The 18,350-nt window shown below is 42.7% G+C and overlaps 1 protein-coding gene across 2 annotated transcripts in view; it reads right to left on the bottom strand.

The window, feature by feature from the left end:
- LOC140200581 (alpha-1,3-mannosyl-glycoprotein 4-beta-N-acetylglucosaminyltransferase B) overlaps nucleotides 1-18,350 on the bottom strand; it is a 431,883-nt gene that overhangs the window by 4,539 nt on the left and 408,994 nt on the right. For both annotated transcript variants that reach the window (XM_072264112.1, XM_072264114.1), the window contains 4 exons: nucleotides 14,980-15,195; nucleotides 12,568-12,687; nucleotides 8,205-8,331; nucleotides 6,120-6,235 (listed from right to left, as the gene is read on the bottom strand). In XM_072264112.1, coding sequence (XP_072120213.1) covers nucleotides 6,120-6,235; nucleotides 8,205-8,331; nucleotides 12,568-12,687; nucleotides 14,980-15,195 — 579 coding nt within the window. The remainder of the gene's footprint in view (nucleotides 1-6,119; nucleotides 6,236-8,204; nucleotides 8,332-12,567; nucleotides 12,688-14,979; nucleotides 15,196-18,350) is intronic.

The raw sequence follows: 18,350 nt of genomic DNA, 5'->3' as shown, positions 1-18,350 counted from the left end.
CCTGGTTATGCAACCACCGATGCTAGGCAGACAGTCTCTGAAGAGTATTGGTAATGACGGGGTTCACCCATCTTGTAACAGCAAACCATTTCTGTAGAAAAATTTGCCAAGAGCAATAATGTTCATCAGACCATGATCACCCATATGATGATGGCGACTACTTAGCACTGAAATGCGGTATTTTTGCTTTAATTATGTTCTTTCTTGCAAGTATCCTGTACAATTTATATTTACAAACAAGAGAAAAATCTGCAAATACTGAAAATCCAAGCAACACACTAAAATGCTGGAGGAAGTCAGCAGGCCAGGCGGCATCTACGGAAAAGAGTACAGTTGACATTTGAGGCTCAGACCCTTTGGCAGGACTTGTTTTTTTCCTGCGACTGCTGTTTATCTGTTCCTGAGAACCTGTGAGGCTGCTGCACCTGTGAACACATTGACGTGCACTGATGACAATAAACCTCACTTTTATCTTCAGGTGGATCCACTCCCCTTTCTTGGCCTAGAACGTTGCAGTTTATGGTTCTGAATGGTCACCCAGGTAAAATTACAATTAATTTCCATTTGTCAAGCAGCATGTTCTACACACTCACTGAAGTGAAAACTGTTTCAATCCCCTTCGGTTCCTCTACCTTGGCCCCTAGTTACTCATCTCCAAGAGAAATGGGCATTTTATTCATTCCTTAGTTTTTTTGACTATTGACTTCCCACATGTACCAAAGCCTGCACTGTTACAAAGAACCGCTGTGACTGTGAGCTTATGCCAGCCAGTTTAGCGAACAGAGCGGTGGACACCCCTGCTGAAATCTGGAGGAAAACACAGAGGGTGCAGAGGGGGATCACAAAGGCGAGGAAAGAGGACCAGGTCGAGACAACAGAGACTTATGGAGAAGAGGAGTTCGGTGGGTAATAAAATGGATGAGTTCACAGCGCTAGCCAGGCGTCAGAGAACATTTCGGGAGTGCAGTGTTATGTGTTTTACTGGAACAGGGCTGCACGAGGACATACCCGATCAAATCTTTTCCATGGACGGCTGACTGGAAGTGCACTGAGAGCGGTCAGCGTAAAGCAATTGGGTGCTTACAAGTTCTGGTTAACAACCGATGGTGCAATCCTGGTCATATCACGATCGAGGAACGTGTTTGTAGACCGGATATTGAACTTTTTGCTGTTGGACCCCGGCCATATTCCACCGAGATGTCACGGGAGGTTGTTCCTGCCTGTGGCCATCGAACTTTGCAGCTCCTCCCGTGGAGGGTCAGACACCCAGAGCCAATAGGCTGGTCCTGGACTTATTTCCATCTGGCATAGTTTGCATTTTGTTGTTTAATTGTTTGTGGTTTTTGTATTGCTATATTTATGCTCTATTCTTGGTTAGTGCAGCTGTAACGAAACCCAATTTCCCTCAGGATCAATAAAGTATATCTATCTATCAATCATCAAGCAGTACAGGCCCTTCAGTCTACGATGTTCTGATGATCTTTTAAACTACAAATCTAACCCTTCCCTCCTTCAAAACCCTCCATTCTTCATCCACGTGCCTATCTTAAAGTCTCTTAAATGTCCCTAATGTATCTGCCTCTACCACCACCCTGGCAGTGTTCCCCGCCTCCAGCACTCTAAACAAACATACTTCTGACATCCCCTGATGCTTTCCTCCAATCAATTCTGAATAGACAATAACCCCATGATATCTACTTCACTATTTCTCTCTTTTGCACTATATTTAATTTAAATTCTATTTCTTAACATAATTCATTGTATATTTTATGTATTGCATTGTACCATTGCCATGAAACACATATTTCATGGCGTGTGTCAGTGATAATTAATCTAATTCTAAACACCTTAACGTTGTACCTTTTAGCATTAACCAATTCTGCCCAAGGAAAATGTCTCTGGCTCTCCACTTGATCTATGTTTCTTATCATATACACATCCTGCAGACTCGCTTTCAAACACTCAACGACTCACATTTTCAGTATTATTTATTTGCACATTTTGCTTGTCTATGTTTATGTATACTTTTCCTAAATTCTACTGTATTTCTTTATTTTTCTGTTTCCTTGTTGTTACAGCCGGGGATTGGTAATGGGGACAAGCTCCCACTACCTATAAAATGCTCCCAATAGCACGCAACTCAAATAGTCTCTGACAACCAAGTCCAGCTCCAGGCCTTCACAGATGGCTTAGCTACTAAGCCCAATGGAACCATTTCTAATGACAGGAGAAGGGGCAAAGGCAGGTTACTGGCACCTTAAAAACAGTCGCTTCAGGCAGATGGGAATTGCACTTGAATCCTAGGGGGACCAATAGCCTGGCAGGGAGATTTGCGAAGGTTACTGGGGAGACTTTAAACTAGAATGGTTTGGGGGGGGGGGGGGGATCAAATTGAAGAGACTAGGAGACAGGAGGTTAGTTCACAAATAGAGAAAGCTAGTAGACTGTGTGAGGGAGGATAGGCAGGGGACAGAGAACGGGAGCACTCAGACTGAAGATGTGGGGGAGAAGGAAGAAAAAGATAAAGTTGTTTGCACCATTAGGGATAAACAGAGACTAAGAGGAGGAGAGTTTCTTAAATGCATCTATTTAAATGCTAGGAGCATTGTAAGAAAGGTGGATGAGCTTAGAGCATAGATTGATACCTGGAAATATGATGTTGTAGCTATTAGTGAAACACGGTTGCAGGAGGGGTGTGATTGGCAACTAAATATTCCTGGATTTCATTGCTTCAGGTGTGATAGAATCGGAGGGGCAAGAGGGGGAGGTGTTGCATTGCTTGTCAGAGAAAATATTACAGCGGTACTTTGGCAGGATAGATTAGAGGACTCGTCTAGGGAGGCTATTTGGGCGGAATTAAGGAATGGGAAAGGTGTAGTAATGCTTATAGGGGTGTATTATAGACCACCTAATGGGGAGCGAGAATTGGAGGAGCAAATTTGTAAGGAGATAGCAGATATTTGTAGTAAGCACAAGGTTGTGATTACGGGAGATTTTAATTTTCCACACATAGACTGGGAAGCCCATTCTGTAAAAGGGCTGGATGGTTTGGAGTTTGTAAAATGTGTGCAGGATAGTTTTTTGCAGCAATACATAGAGGTACCAACTAGAGAAGGGGCAGTGTTGGATCTCCTGTTAGGGAATGAGATAGGTCAGGTGACGGAAGTATGTGTTGGGAAGCACTTTGGGTCCAGTGATCACAATGCCATTAGTTTCGATATAATTATGGAGAAAGATAGGACTGGACCCAGGGTTGAGATTTTTGATCGGAGGAAGGCTAACTTTGAGGAGATGCGAAAGGATTTAGAAGGAGTGGATTGGGACAATTTGTTATATGGGAAGGATGTAACAGGGAAATGGAGGTCATTTAAAGGTGAAATTTTGAGGGTTCAGAATCTTTATGTTCCTTTTTCTTTTCCCCCCTCTCCCCTTTCCTTCTCCCTCTGAATCTTTATAATCCTGTTAGGTTGAAAGGAAAGGTTAAAAGTTTGAGAGAGCCATGGTTTTCAAGGGATACTGGAAATTTGGTTTGGAAAAAGAGAGGTATCTACAATAAATATAGGCAGCATGGAGTAAACGAGGTGCTCGAGGAATATAAAGAATGTAAAAAGAATCTTAAGAAACTAGAAAAGCTAAAAGAAGAAATGAGGTTGCTTTGGCAAGTAAGGTGAAAATAAATCCCAAGGGTTTCTACAGTTATATTAATAGCAAAAGAATAGTGAGGGATAAAATTGGTCCCTTAGAGAATCAGAGTGGATGGCTATGTGCAGAGCCAAAAGAGATGGGGGAGATTTTGAACAATTTCTTTTCTTCGGTATTCACTAAGGAGAAGGATATTGAATTGGGTAAGATAAGAGAAACAGGTAGGGAAGTTATGGAAACTATGATGATTAAAGAAGAGGAAGTACTGGAGCTTTTAAGGAATATAAAAGTGGATAAGTCTCCAGGTCCTGACAGGATATTCCCTAGGACCTTCAGGGAAGTTAGTGTGGAAATAGTAGGGGCTCTGTCAGAAATATTTCAAATGTCATTAGAAACGGGGATGGTGCCAGAGGATTGGCGTATTGCTCATGTTGTTCCATTGTTTAAAGAGGGTTCTAAGAGTAAACCTAGCAATCATCGGCCTGTGAGTTTGACGTCAGTGGTGGGTAAATTGATGGAAAGTATTCTTAGAGATGGTATATATAATTATCTGGACAGACAGGGTCTGATTAGGAACAGTCAACATGGATTTGTGAGTGGAAGGTCATGTTTGACAAACCTTACTGAATTTTTTTGAAGAGGTTACTATGAAAGTTGACGAGGGTAAAGCGGTGGATGTTGTCTATAAGGACTTCAGTAAGGACTTTCACAAGGTTCCACACGGAAAGTTAGTTAGGAAGGTTCAATCGTTAGGTATTAATATTGAAGTAGTAAAATGGATTCAGCAGTGGCTGGATGGGAGACACCAGAGAGTAGTGGTGGATAACTGTTTGTCAGATTGGAGGCCGATGTCTAGTGGTGTGCCTCAGGGATCTGTACTGCGTCCAATGTTGTTTGTCATATATATATTAATGATCTGGATGATGGGGTGGTAAATTGGATGAGTAAGTATGCAGATGATACTAAGATAGGTGGAGTTGTGGATAATGAAGTAGGTTTTCAAAGCTTGCAGAGAGATTCAGGCCAGTTAGAAGAGTGGGCTGAAAGATGGCAGATGGAGTTTAATGCTGATAAACGTGAGGTGCTACATTTTGGTAGGACTAATCAAACTAGGACATACATGGTAAATGGTAGGGCATTGAAGAACGCAGTAGAACAGAGGGATCTAGGAATAATGGTGCATAGTTCCCTGAAGGTGGAATCTCATGTGGATAGGGTGGTGAAGAAAGCTTTTGGTATGCTGGCCTTTATAAATCAGAGTATTGAGTATAGGAGTTGGGATGTAATGTTGAAATTGTATAAGGCATTGGTAAGGCCAAATTTGGAGTATTGTCACCGAATTATTGGAAAGATGTCAACAAAATAGAGAGAATACCGAGAAGATTTACTAGAATGTTACCTGGGTTTCATCTCCTAAGTTAGGGAAAGGTTGAACAAGTTGGGTCTTTATTCTTTGGAGCGTAGAAGGTTGAGGGGGGACTTGATAGAGATATTTAAAATTATAAGGGGGATAGATAGAGTTGATGTGGATAGGCTTTTTCCATTGAGAGTGGGGGAGATTCAAACAAGAGGACATGAGTTGAGAGTTAAAGGGCAAAAGTTTAGGGGTATCATGAGGGGGAACTTCTTTACTCAGAGAGTGGTAGCCGTGTGGAACGAGCTTCCAGCAGAAGTGGTTGAGGCAGGTTTGATGTTGTCATTTAAAGTTAAATTGGATAGCTATACGGACAGCAAAGGAATGGAGGGTTATGGGCTGAGTGCAGGTCGGTGGGACTAGGTGAGAGTAAGAGTTCGGCACGGACTAGAAGGGCCGAGATGGCCTGTTTCCATGCTGTAATTGTTATACGGTTAGCAGCTCATCTAAAAGGAGGAAAACTCTGATCTCAAACCTCTGCTGCCTTGACGCTATGCTGACTTATGGGAAGCCTTCAGTAGTAAACCCAGAGGGAAAAATCCAGAGCTGGAGTGCCTAGTGTAGTCCTACGTTAAGTTCAGTGCTGACTGGCAAATCCTACAATGCTGCTGGTGCCAAATTGTATAGATCTTTGCCATTCCTTTAGATTTATCAGATGCGTGGAGAGGGGGGAGCTTCCTACAGGGACAACAGCTTGCTCTCCATATTGTACTACCTTGGCTTTGCGTATTTGGACAGCTAGGACATAACACCCATGGTCAACTCTGACCAGAGGCCTCATCTTTATTTTTCTGTAAATGCAAGAAAATAAATCCCAAGTCTATGGTGACATATGTACTTTGATAATAAATTTACTCAAGTTTGCAGATAGGTTGGTCTCCTCTCAAATCCCAACTTCACCAAATCGAATATCAAGTCAACTATCACTGTGAAAGAATCAGAGCTATGAGACAATATCTTTTCACTCTTCAGGATTTAAAAAAAAAATCTCAATATAAATATTTTCACTGCAAAGTAAATCAAGTTTCTTCTCTACTTCCCCTCAACAGTTCTGGTGACTTACTTCATCATCATGCTCTGCGCTTGGCTTCTCCCTTGTCCCCTTCTGCTCCTCCTCATCCTCATCCTGGCTAGCGTTTTCCACAGCATCCTCGGTATCATTATTCTGCTTTTCTTCAGCTGTGATGTTGAAGCACACTCATTAATGTGAACTTATAACCACACATCACCAGTAAACAAAGAGCTTGTATACCATGTGGAAATTAAACACTTTTAATGAGGCACTTCATATCCCTAGAATCAACACTTATTTGGTCAACTTGACATCGTAACCAATTACCCAACTGCAGAGATGCTTCCATTATTTACATTTAGTTGAGGTCAATTTTTAACTTCTTCACACATTCAATCTACACGTCTTGATTGTACCAGCTCTTTTTATCATTTAATTCCCAGCTTCTGCTCCACTGATCACTTCATTATTTTATTTAGAGAAACAGCTACCGGGGTTTCACGGCTCTGTGGACGGGCTGATTCTAAGCTGGCACTGCTGGGTGAAGTGTCACGGGAGAACGGAACATCGGGAACAGTGGATCAGCTGTCAGAGGCTCTGTACTTAGCAAGCCATGCTCTCTCTCTCTCTCTCTCTCTCTCACACACACACATTGGTGGGTGAGAGGTTGTTGTCAATTCTCCAGAGAACTCCAGGGAAAAAAAGCATCGTGGCAGGTTTTTTAACACCGTAAGTTAGTGAGTTGTTTTATTATGTCTTCCCCTCTCGCTGTGAAAGGGGCACCTCTTTTTGTATTAGGGAGAGTGTCTGTGGCATGTCGAATTGTCATAAGAACGATTAGCTTTTGTTATATTGTAGATCATGATCTTTATTGGGGACATTGCAATTGCATATTTGGTGGGTGGAGGGTAATGATGCTTTTTTGCAGAAGTGGGTGGGTGAGGGGGTCATTGCTTTGTTGCTACTTCTGCATGGAAGGAGTGGGGGGGGGGGGGGGAGGGCTCCGGGGTTCTAACATTTTTTACTGTCACTCATTCTTTGGCACACTCTTCTGTTTTCGTGGAGGTCTGCGAAGAACAAGTATTTCAGGCTGTATATTGCATTCATTTCTCTGATGTTAAATGGAACTACTGAACAGGCCCTTCAAACCAGTGAGGTGCACTGTCCAGCAAACTACGATTTAACCCTAACCTAATCACAGGAGATGTCCAGGTCATCCACTGCGCCTAGTCCCATCTCCAGCCGTCTAAACTCTGTCTTGCCACTGGACCCAGATGGGAATTGGGACGAGAGAGTGAGGCTGATGCTGCGCAACTCTCCCTCACTTAAATCCAAATCACGCGCTAGTCTCGACACCATCATTATGGTGTCGAGGTCCTCATCGACGTCAACGATGGATGAACAACAATAATCACAGGGCAATTTACAATGACCAATTAACCTACCATGACAGGAAACCGAAGCACCCAGTGGAAACCCACACATGGGGAAGGACATACAAATATTCTTAGAGGGAGCCAATGTTTAATTCTGTCACCCCGAGCTTTAATGTGTCACGCTAACTGCTATTATTGTGGTGCAAGAGTTAGAGACAGAAAGGCCCAACATATTCTTGCCAACCATCAATTACCCATTTACACCACCCCCATTCCACTGCCCTTAGAACAGAGAAGAGGAGGAACGTCTTTAGCCAGGTGGTGAATCTGTGGAATTCATTGCCAAATTGCCCAATTCTACTCCTACGTTTTATGATCTTACATTTAAAGCAGAAGTAGATGGTTCCTTGACTAATCTGGGCATCAAGGGTTATGGGGACAAGGCAGGAGAATGGGGTTGAGAGGGAAAATAAATCATCCTCTGCAGTTTCCACATCCTTCCTATAATGAAATGACCAGAACTGAAAACATGGATCCTTCAGAAATGTTATCACTGCTGCAGCTCTGTTACATGCACAGGAAAGGTGGGATCAGCTTGGATGTGTTGGACTGAAGGGTCTGTTTCTGTGCTGTATTATTGACTCTAGAAATGTACAACATACACAGCAAGATCCAGTTTACAATGCCTCTACTTATCCCATAAAGGAGAAACAATCCCCTGCACTGGTTCCCTTTTCCAAAGTAAATCGGGATTTCTTACTTATCTTTTCTTCTTCTGTATCGTTTTTCTCTTCTTCCTCCTTCTGCTCTTCTTTCTCCTCTCCCTCTTCATCCTTTACATCAGGTTGTGGAGCATCAGTCTTTTTGTACTCTGCAGCAGCATCTTTCTGCAAGAACATAATGAACAGAATTCAGTTAACATCGTACCAAGCACAGCATCGAAAAGTCTAAACCGCATCCAGCTATAAAACTAGGAGGCAAGTCCTAGGTTAACTGGGATGCAGCGTTTTTCCACTACCTCCCCAAAATGCCTGCTTTACTTATTGTTAGAATAGTTAAAATCTACATATCAAAGTGAGAACCACCCTGAGCTCAGGGACCAGTAGGAAACTTCCTCACCAGTAGAGGAAACCAGCACCAGCTATAAAGTGCCCAAGACTAAAGCAAATTGAGGAACTCAGAAGAACCACAATGTCAAAAAGATTAAAGCTTTACATGATCTTATGGGCATCAATAGCCAAATGTGGTTTGACTGAATAGACAGAAGAGCCATCTGAAAATCCGAAGACATCAACCTTACAGGTGATCCTCCATCTCAAACCCAGTTTTCTACCAGGTCTTCATGTGCCTTCAAGATCATGAAGGACCCCACCTCTTCGGACATGCCCTCTTGTAATTACTAGCATCAGGGAGGTGGTACAGATCCCTGAAGTCACACACTCAGCTTCTTCCCCCGCCATCAGATTTCAGAAAAGCCCACGATCACCATTTCATTATTTTGCTCTTTTTTGCACTACTTATTTACATTTTTCTCTACATTGCTTATTGTAACTTAGTAATTTTTACATATTGCACTGTACTCACCACCAGGTTCAAGAACAGCTACTTCCCTTCAACCCTTCAGTTCTTGAAACCATTGGTAAAACTCTAAACACAACCTCAGTAACCACCAGGCACTAAAATGAACTTCTATTTTGCTGTAATCGTGTTTTTCTGTTGTAAAATGAGTATAATATTTCCTGGTAAAGATCTTGGCTCCAAATGTGGACTGTTTATTCCCCTCCATAGATGGTGCCTGACCAGCATTTTGTGTGTATGTTAAGACCATAAGACAAAGGAGCAGAAGTCAGCCATTCGGCCCATCGAGTCTGCTCCGCCATTTTATCATGAGCTGATCCATTCTCCCATTTAGTCCCATTCCCCTGCCTTCTTACCATAACCTTTGATGGCCTGGCTACTCGGATACCTATCAATCTCTGCCTTAAATACACCCAATGACTTGGCCTCCACTGCTGCCCGTGGCAACAAATTCCATAGATTCACCACCCTCTGGCTAAAAAAATCTCTTCGCATTTCTGTTCTGAATGGGCGCCCTTCAATCCTTAAGTCATGCCCTCTCGTACTAGACTCCCCCATCATGGGAAGCAACTTTGCCACATCCACTCTGTCCATGCCTTTCAACATTTGAAATGTTTCTATGAGGTCTCCCCTCATTCTTCTAAACTCCATTGAATACAATCCAAGAGCGGACAAACGTTCCTCATATGTTAACCCTCTCATTCCCAGAATCATTCCAGTGAATCTTCTCTGTACCCTCTCCAACGTCAGCACATCCTTTCTTAAATAAGGAGACCAAAACTGCCCACAGTACTCCAAGTGAGGTCTCACCAGCGCCTTATAGAGCCTCAACATCACATCCCTGCTCCTATACTCTATTCCTCTAGAAATGAATGCCAACATTGCATTCGCCTTCTTCACCACCGGCTCAACCTGGAGATTAACCGTAAGGGTATCCTGTACGAGGATTCCCAAGTCCCGTTGCATCTCAGAACTTTGAATTCTCTCCCCATTTAAATAATAGTCTGCCCATTTATTTCTTCTGCCAAAGTGCATAACCATACACTTTCCAACACTATTTCATTTGCCACTTTTTTGCCCATTCTTCCAATCTATCCAAGTCTCTCTGCAGACTCTGTCTCCTCAGCACTACTGGTCCCTCCACCTATCTTTGTATCATCAGCAAACTTAGCCACAAAGCCATCTATTCCATAATCCAAATCATTGATGTACAATGTAAAAAGAAGCGGCCCCAACACGGACCCCTGTGGAACACCACTGGTAACCGGCAGCCAACCAGAATAGGATCCCTTTATTCCCACTCTGTTTCCTGCCAATCAGCCAACACTCTATCCACGTATGTAACTTTCCCGTAATTCCATGGGCTCTTATCTTGTTAAGTAGCCTCATGTGTGGCACCTTGTCAAAGGCCTTCTGAAAATCCAAATATACAACATCCACTGCATCTCCCTTGTCTAGCCTACTTGTAATTTCCTCAAAAAATTGTAATAGGTTTGTCAGGCAGGATTTTCCTTTAAGGAAGCCATGCTGAGTTCTGTCCATCTTGTCATATGCTTCCAGGTACTCCGTAACCTCATCCTTGACAATCGACTCCAACAACTTCCCAACCACCGATGTCAAGCTAACAGGTCTATAATTTCCTTTTTGGTTCCTTGCCCTCTTCTTAAATAGCAAAGTGACATTTGCAATCTTCCAGTCCTCCGGAACCATGCCAGAATCTATCAACTTTTGAAAGATCATCACTAATGCCTCCGCAATCTCCACAGCTACTTCCTTCAGAACACAAGGTGCATTTCCTCTGGTCCGGGAGATTTATCTACCTTTAGCCTATTCAGCTTCCTGAGTACTTTCTCTGTCGTAATTGTAACTGTGCACACTTCCCTTCCCTGCCACCCTTGAGTGTCCGGTATACTGCTGATGTCTTCCTCAGTGACGACTGATGCAAAATACTCATTCAGTTCCTCCGCCATCTCCTTATCTCCCATTACAATTTGTCCAGCATCATTTTCTATCGGTCCTATATCTACGCTCACCTGTCTTTTACTCTTTATATACTTGAAAAAGCTTTTAGTATCCTCTTTAATATTATCTGCTAGCTTCCTTTCATAGTTAATCTTTTCCCTCTTAATGACCTTCTTAATTTCCTCTTGTAAGCTTTTAAAAACTTCCCAATCCTCTATCTTCCCACTAATTTTTGCTTCCTTGTATGCCCTCTCCTTTGCTTTAACTTTGGCTTTAACTTCTCGTCAACCACGGTTGTATCCTTTTTCCATTTGAAAATTTCTTTTTTTGGAATATACCTGTCTTGCACCTTCCTCACTTCTCGCATAAACTCCAGCCACTACTGATGTGCCATCCTTCCCACCAGTGTCCCTTTCCAGTCAACTTTGGCCAGTTCCTCTCTCACGCCACTGTAATTTCCTTTACTCCACTGAAATACCGACATATCAGATTTAGGCTTCTCTTTTTCAAAATTCACAGTGAACTCAATCATGTTATGATCACTGCCTCCTAAGGGTTCCTTCACCTTAATCTCTCTAATCACCTCCGGTTCATTACACAATACCCAATCCAGTACAGCCGATCCCCTAGTGGGCTCAACTACAAGCTGTTCTAAAAAGCCATCTCTCAGACATTTTACAAATTCTGTCTTGAGATTCAGTGCCAACCTGATTTTCCCAATCCACTCGCATGTTAAAATCCCCCACAATTATCATAACACTGCCCTTCTGACAAGCCTTTTCTATTTCCTGTTGTAATTTGTAGTCCACATCACTGCAGCTGTTAGGAGGCCTATAAATAACTGCCATCAGGGTCCTTTTACCCCTGCGATTTCTTAGCTCAACCCATAAAGATTCTGCACCTTCTGATCCTATATCATCTCTTTCTAATGATTTAATATCATTTCTTACTAATAAAGCCATGCCTCCCCCTCTACCTACCTTCCTATCCTTCCGATACACCGTGTATCCTTGGACGTTCAGCTCCCAGAGACATGCATCCTTTAGCCACGGCTCAGTGATGGCCACAATATCATACCTGCCAATCTGTAGCTGTACGGCAAGATCATCCACCTTATTCCTTATGCTGCGTGCATTTAAGTATAACACCTTAAGACCAGTATTTGGTACCTTTCGCTTTGATTTCACTGCAACTTTATTGCACTGCAACTCATCCCAATGGCTACAAATTTGCCCCATCACCTGCCTGTCTTTCCTGTCATGTTGTTCTGGATTTCCAGCATCCGTAGAATCTTGTGTTTATAATTTGTTTTTCTACTTATGTGCACTTGTGATGCAGCTGCACAATTTTTATTGAACCTGTGCATACATGTACTTGTGGAGATGACAAAACATTTAGATCACTAGTTCACTGATGTCTTCAGAAGAGGTCAACCATTACTCAGTCTGCCTGACAGTAGATGCACCATTTTGGCTGATTGTTTCAGCCTCAGTACAAGAGTGGTAACTGATTTCCACAAATCAGATCAACAAAGTTTCAGAGTGCCTCCCCCCCTCCCCTTTGTGGAAGGAAGCAGTTCCTACCTTTCCCGTACAGCAGAATACAATAACCAGGAACACGGGCAAGGCAATGATCAGGATGTATATAATCCAAAGCCATGGGCGCTCTTCAGCTGCTGACATCAGCTGTCCAACTACTCCTGACTGGAAATGAAACAAAGTCCATCAGATGTCTGGATGCACATTTATACCAGTTAATCATTGCCTTCCTACATGTTATTTGTGTAACCCTAAGGGAATTAAAACAATTATACTTTTTAAACATACTTTGATATAATTTAAATTAGCTGTAAACACTTCATATTTCTATTAGTTTTTAAAAACATGATCTACTATCTGCTGAGATGAAAAGTCACTTAGTTCATTTATTGAACTAGAGACATTGCAAGTTTGATTTTTAATATGCAACTGGAAGAGATCAAAAACAAACCATCCAACACCTTTGATGCACTGTGATAAATGGTGAAATCTTTCCCCAACAATTGACTGACCAGAAGGGTAGAGATTTGTGAAGCCTGCCAGTCCTGTGAAAATGGAAGCTCAAAGTCACTCAGCTTCTATTTAAATGCCACCTTTCCTGCAGGTTCATCCAGTACATGTCTTACTGGGCATCACCACTCACCTATACTGGGTTTTAAATAAAGAATTAAATGTGACATTGAGGGGGAAAATAGATCAGTGATGATTTAACGGTGGAACAAACTCAATTGACCGAATGGACCAATACTGTTCCTATGCCTTGGTCTTATGTTGATTTCAAATCCTTCCACAATCACCAGCTTCTTATTTTCAGTTAGTTCTCCTGAAGATGCGACTGAACATCTGCCTCTCAAATCCAACTTTGACTGGGATCCAGCACTTGAAATTGGGGCTGATAATCAATGATGGAAACGCTATTAGGAAACATGGTTGGTGCTCATGACTCCCAGAGCTTTCTTCTCTACACTTCTTAGACCACACACAATGCACTGTCCCAGTTTGTCAACTAGCTTTGCACCAAATTCTGATGATGCTATCTTTCTTCCATAAAGCCTACATAAAGTAGTCCATAACAGGCAAAGTCTACCCCATCATTGGGCACATCTACAACAAGCGTTGCCACAAGAAAGCAGCATCCATCATCGGGGATCCCCCACCAACCAGGCCATGCTCTCTTCTCGCTGCTGTGTTCAGGAAGGACATATAGGAACCCCAGGACCCACACACCCAGGTTCAAGAACAATAATTATCCCTCAACCATTAGGCTCTTAAAAGATTAGAAAATAAGAGCATAAGAAATAGGAGCAGGAGTTGGCCATCTGGCCCGTTGAGCCTGCTCTGCCATTCAATAAGACCACGGTCGATCTGGCCCTGGATTCATCTCCACCTACCTGACTTTTCCCCATAATCCTCAATTCCCCCACTATGCAAAAATCTATCCAACCTTGTCCTAAAGATGTTTACTGAGGTAGCCGCCACTGTCTCATTGGGCAGAGAATTCCACAAATTCACCACTCTCTGGGAAAAGCAATTTCTCCTCATCTCTATCCTAAATCTACACCCTCAAATTTTGACGCTACATCCCCTGGTTCTAGTCTCACCTACCAGTGGAAACAACTTTACTGTCTCTATCTTATTTATCTCTTTCATAATTTTATGTTTCTATAAGATCTCTCTCATTCTTCTAATTCCAGCAAGTACAGTCCCAGGCATCTCAATCTTTCCTCATAGTCTAAACCCCTCATCTCTAGAATCAACCTGGTGAACCGCCTCTGCACTACCTCCAAAGCCAGTATATCCTTCGTCAAGTAAGGATACCAGAACTGTATGCAGTAAACACATGCACCCAGAGGGGATAACTTTACTCACACCATCTATTGCAGGGGTTCCCTTTTTTATGCCATGGACCCTTACCATTAACTGAGGGGTCCATGGACACCAGGTTGGGAACACCTGCTCCACTGAGGGTTGTGCCCTCTGGTCCTAGACTCCCTCACAACAGGAAACATCCTCTCCACATCCAGTCTATCTAAGACTTGAATGAACTTGTGCCCCAAGTATGTCCACCCACATGCAGTGTGCCCACCTCCTCACTCTTCAAGTCAACCAGGATCCATCACTTCTAAAACGAATCTATTTACAAGGATGTTGCTAGAACATGACCTGAGTTATAGGCTGAGGTTGAATAAGTAGGACTTTATTCCCTAGAGCATAGAATGAGGGGAAATTGGTAGAGGTATCCAAAATTATGAGTGTAGATAGGGTAAATGTAAGCAGGTTTTTTCGACTGAGGTTGGGTGAGATGAGAACTAGAGGTCACATGTTGGATGGGAGGACTATGGTGTGGGTACAGGTCAATAAAACTAGCATATTAATAGTTCAGCATGGTGATGCGCCCAAGAGCCTGTTTTTGCACTGTAGTGCTCTATGACATTTAGTTCAAATTTATATTCTTACCTCAGCAGTACCCTCTGCTGTTTTCTTCAGACCCCAACCATCATAAGCCCACTGGTCAACCACTGCCCTGTCAGAGCAGATTATAAAATTGTCGAAGAAGATGTCAGACGTCATTGACCAGAGCTCCAAGCCAATAGCGCTGAAGGTGGTCATCTTGAATGGATACAGATCCTCAAAGTAGTTGGGATTGGGAATCTTCTTTGGTTTCCAGATACCCTGAATCAGAAAATTAAATCCTTATGAAATTACACGTCTATTTATACAAGACCTTCAATTAGCAAAAAAAAAATTGGAATGTTAGTAAAAAAAAAATTACCGTCACACAAGGAGATACTTATACAAAAAAACCCATTTAATTTGGAGATATAACACAGTAACAGGCCTCTCCCAATGAGCCCACACTTCCCAATTACATCCACGTGGCCAATTATCCTACTAGCCTGTATATCTCTGGAATGTGGGAGGACACCAGAGCACCCGGAGGAAACATGGTCACAGGGAGAACATACAAACTCTTTATATGCAGTGGTGGAATTGAACCTGGGTCACTAGTATTGTACTAGCATTACGCTAACCACCATTTCCCTCTACAGTGCCGCCTGATCGCTGAGTTCCTCCAGGTTTTTTTTTTATAAATTCAGATTCCAAAATCTGCAGTCTTTTCTGTCTGACATTTTGCAGCCAGTGACGGAAAGCCTGATGAAGATGTGACAAAGGAGCAAGAAACAAAGGAAAAAGGAATTATGGAGCTTGGTGCCTTGGCCAATTTAATGGTGAAGGAACCAAGCTCAGACTCAAGAACCAAAACTATAAAAGAATACAGGTATTTGACTTGCAGCCAGTACAAATCCTTAGCAGAGAAACAGTGAAATAGCTCATTAATATAAAAAAAATGGAGGAGATAAAATTTACAATAGAGGAATAAGATAAGCCAGGAATGTACTGGTAGCAAATAAAATGGGGAAGGCAGTTTTATAGCAGTGGTAGTAAAGTGACTTTTACAACTTGATAAGCTTCTACAAATCAGTGTGATATCAAGACAGTGTATAATTCAGTTTCAGACTGTCTCCAGGAAAACCAACAACATAACAGCAAGGAAACAAAATTTGTGATGGAGAATGGAGATCAAAATTAGTGCAAAATCTTATGAACTGTAGAATTCAGGACTAATTGTAATACCTAAACTTGTGTAACTCACTTTCTTTTTACTACTTATTCAGAAAGTCAGAAGGCATGGGATCGAGAGAAGTTTGGCCAGGTGGATTCAGAATTAGCTTGCCTGCAGAAGGCAGAGGGTGGTGGTGGAGGGAGTACATTCAGATTGGAGGATTGTGACTAGTGGTGTCCCACAAGGATCTGTTCTGGGACCTCTACTTTTCGTGATTTTTATTAACAACCTGGATGTGGGGGTAGAAGGGTGGGTTGGCAAGTTTGCAGACGACACAAAGGTTGGTGGTGTTGTAGATAGTGTAGAGGATTGTCAAAGATTGCAGAGAGACATTGATAGGATGCAGAAGTGGGCTGAGAAGTGGCAGATGGGGTTCAACCCGGAGAAGTGTGAGGTGGTACACTTTGGAAGGAAACTCCAAGGCAGAGTACGAAGTAAATGGCAGGATACTTGGTAGTGTGGAGGAGCAGAGGGATCTCGGGGTACATGTCCACAGATCCCTGAAAGTTGCCTCACAGGTGGATAGGGTAGTTAAGAAAGCTTATGGGGTGTTGACTTTCATAAGTCGAGCGATAGAGTTTAAGAGTCGCGATGTAATGATGCAGCTCTATAAAACTCTGGTTAGGCCACACTTGGAGTACTGTGTCCAGTTCTGGTCACCTCACTATAGGAAGGATGTGGAAGCATTGGAAAGGGTACAGAGGAGATTTACCAGGATGCTGTCTGGTTTAGAAAGTATGCATTATGATCAGAGATTAAGGGAGCTAGGGCTTTACTCTTTGGAGAGAAGGAGGATGAAAGGAGATGTGATAGAGGTATACAGGATATTAAGAGGAATAGATAGAGTGGACAGCCAGTGCCTCTTCCCCAGGGCACCACTGCTCAATACAAGAGGACATGGCTTTAAGGTAAGGGGTGGGAAGTTCAAGGGGAATATTAGAGGAAGGTTTTTTTTACTCAGAGAGTGGTTGGTGTGTGGAATGCACTGCCTGAGTCAGTGGTGGAGGCAGATACACTAGTGAAGTTTAAGAGACTACTAGACAGGTATATAGAGGAATTTAAGGTGGGGGCTTATATGGGAGGCAGGGTTTGAGGGTCGGCACAACATTGTGGGCCGAAGGGCCTGTACTGTGCTGTACTATTCTATGTTGTATGTTCTATGTACTTTGGCTCTCTACTGCATTGCAAAATCTCAAGTTACATTAAGATTGTTTCAGTGTACTGGCTCTTTGAAAACTCCATTAATCCCTTACTATCTGTTTTTTCTGTTAGTCCTGACGAAGGGTCTCAACCTGAAATGTCGACTGTACTTCTTCCTATAGACGCTGCCTGGCCTGCTGCGTTCCACCAGCATTTTGTGTATGTTGCTTGTATTTCAAGCATCTGCATATTTTCTCGTGTTTGCGTTTTTAATCCCATTCTCAAGCTTTTCCTGTTGGAAATATTGATCTGATAAACTGAAGCATTTATAGGATTTTTCACATTGCAAAAGACAGACAGGTCAGTTTCTAACCAGCCAGGAAGACTCCTCCCTACCTTCATCTGATCCCATCAGCTTACCCTCTCCCTCGGGTGGTGATTTATCCTATTAAATCATTGATACATTCACTCTAATCATGTTTGAAATTAAATATATAGATAGTAGTCGAAAACAATTCCCACTGGTAGGGTCAGGAACTACAGGACAAAGAACAAAGTTTAGAGACATGAAAACATTAGGGACATTGAAAAGACTCTTAGATGAGCACATGGATGATAGAGAAATAGAGGGCTATGCAAGAAGAGAAAAGATGGATTGACTTGGAAGTTAAAAGATTGGCACACGCCTGGCCGGATGGCGCGAGCGGCAGCGGGTGGGTTCAGGTTTCCGCCATCCTCAAGGGCACCATTTCGGCGCCAGACATCCACCCGAGGCCCAGGTATGGAGGAGGCGGCGGGATTTATCTACCTTCACTTTCTCTGTCCACATCCCCCGCCCCGGATTGTAAAACTCCCAATATTGATGGAACGCGGTGAGGCAAAATATTAGCCATGAATTTCTGCGATGAGGGAACCAAGAGGCCACAGTCTTAGAATTAGAGGGTACCCAGTTAAATCAGAGATGAGGAGAAATCTTTTTTAGCCAGAGGGTCGTGGATTTGTGGAATTTGTTGCCACATACAGCTGTGGAGGACCAATCATTGAGGGTGTTTAAGGAGGAGAT

Source organism: Mobula birostris, chromosome 7, assembly GCF_030028105.1.
Source record: "Mobula birostris isolate sMobBir1 chromosome 7, sMobBir1.hap1, whole genome shotgun sequence".
Taxonomy (NCBI): Eukaryota; Metazoa; Chordata; class Chondrichthyes; order Myliobatiformes; family Myliobatidae; genus Mobula; species Mobula birostris.
Note: the sequence above shows the minus strand (reverse complement) of the source record. Positions and strands in the feature narration are given on the sequence as shown.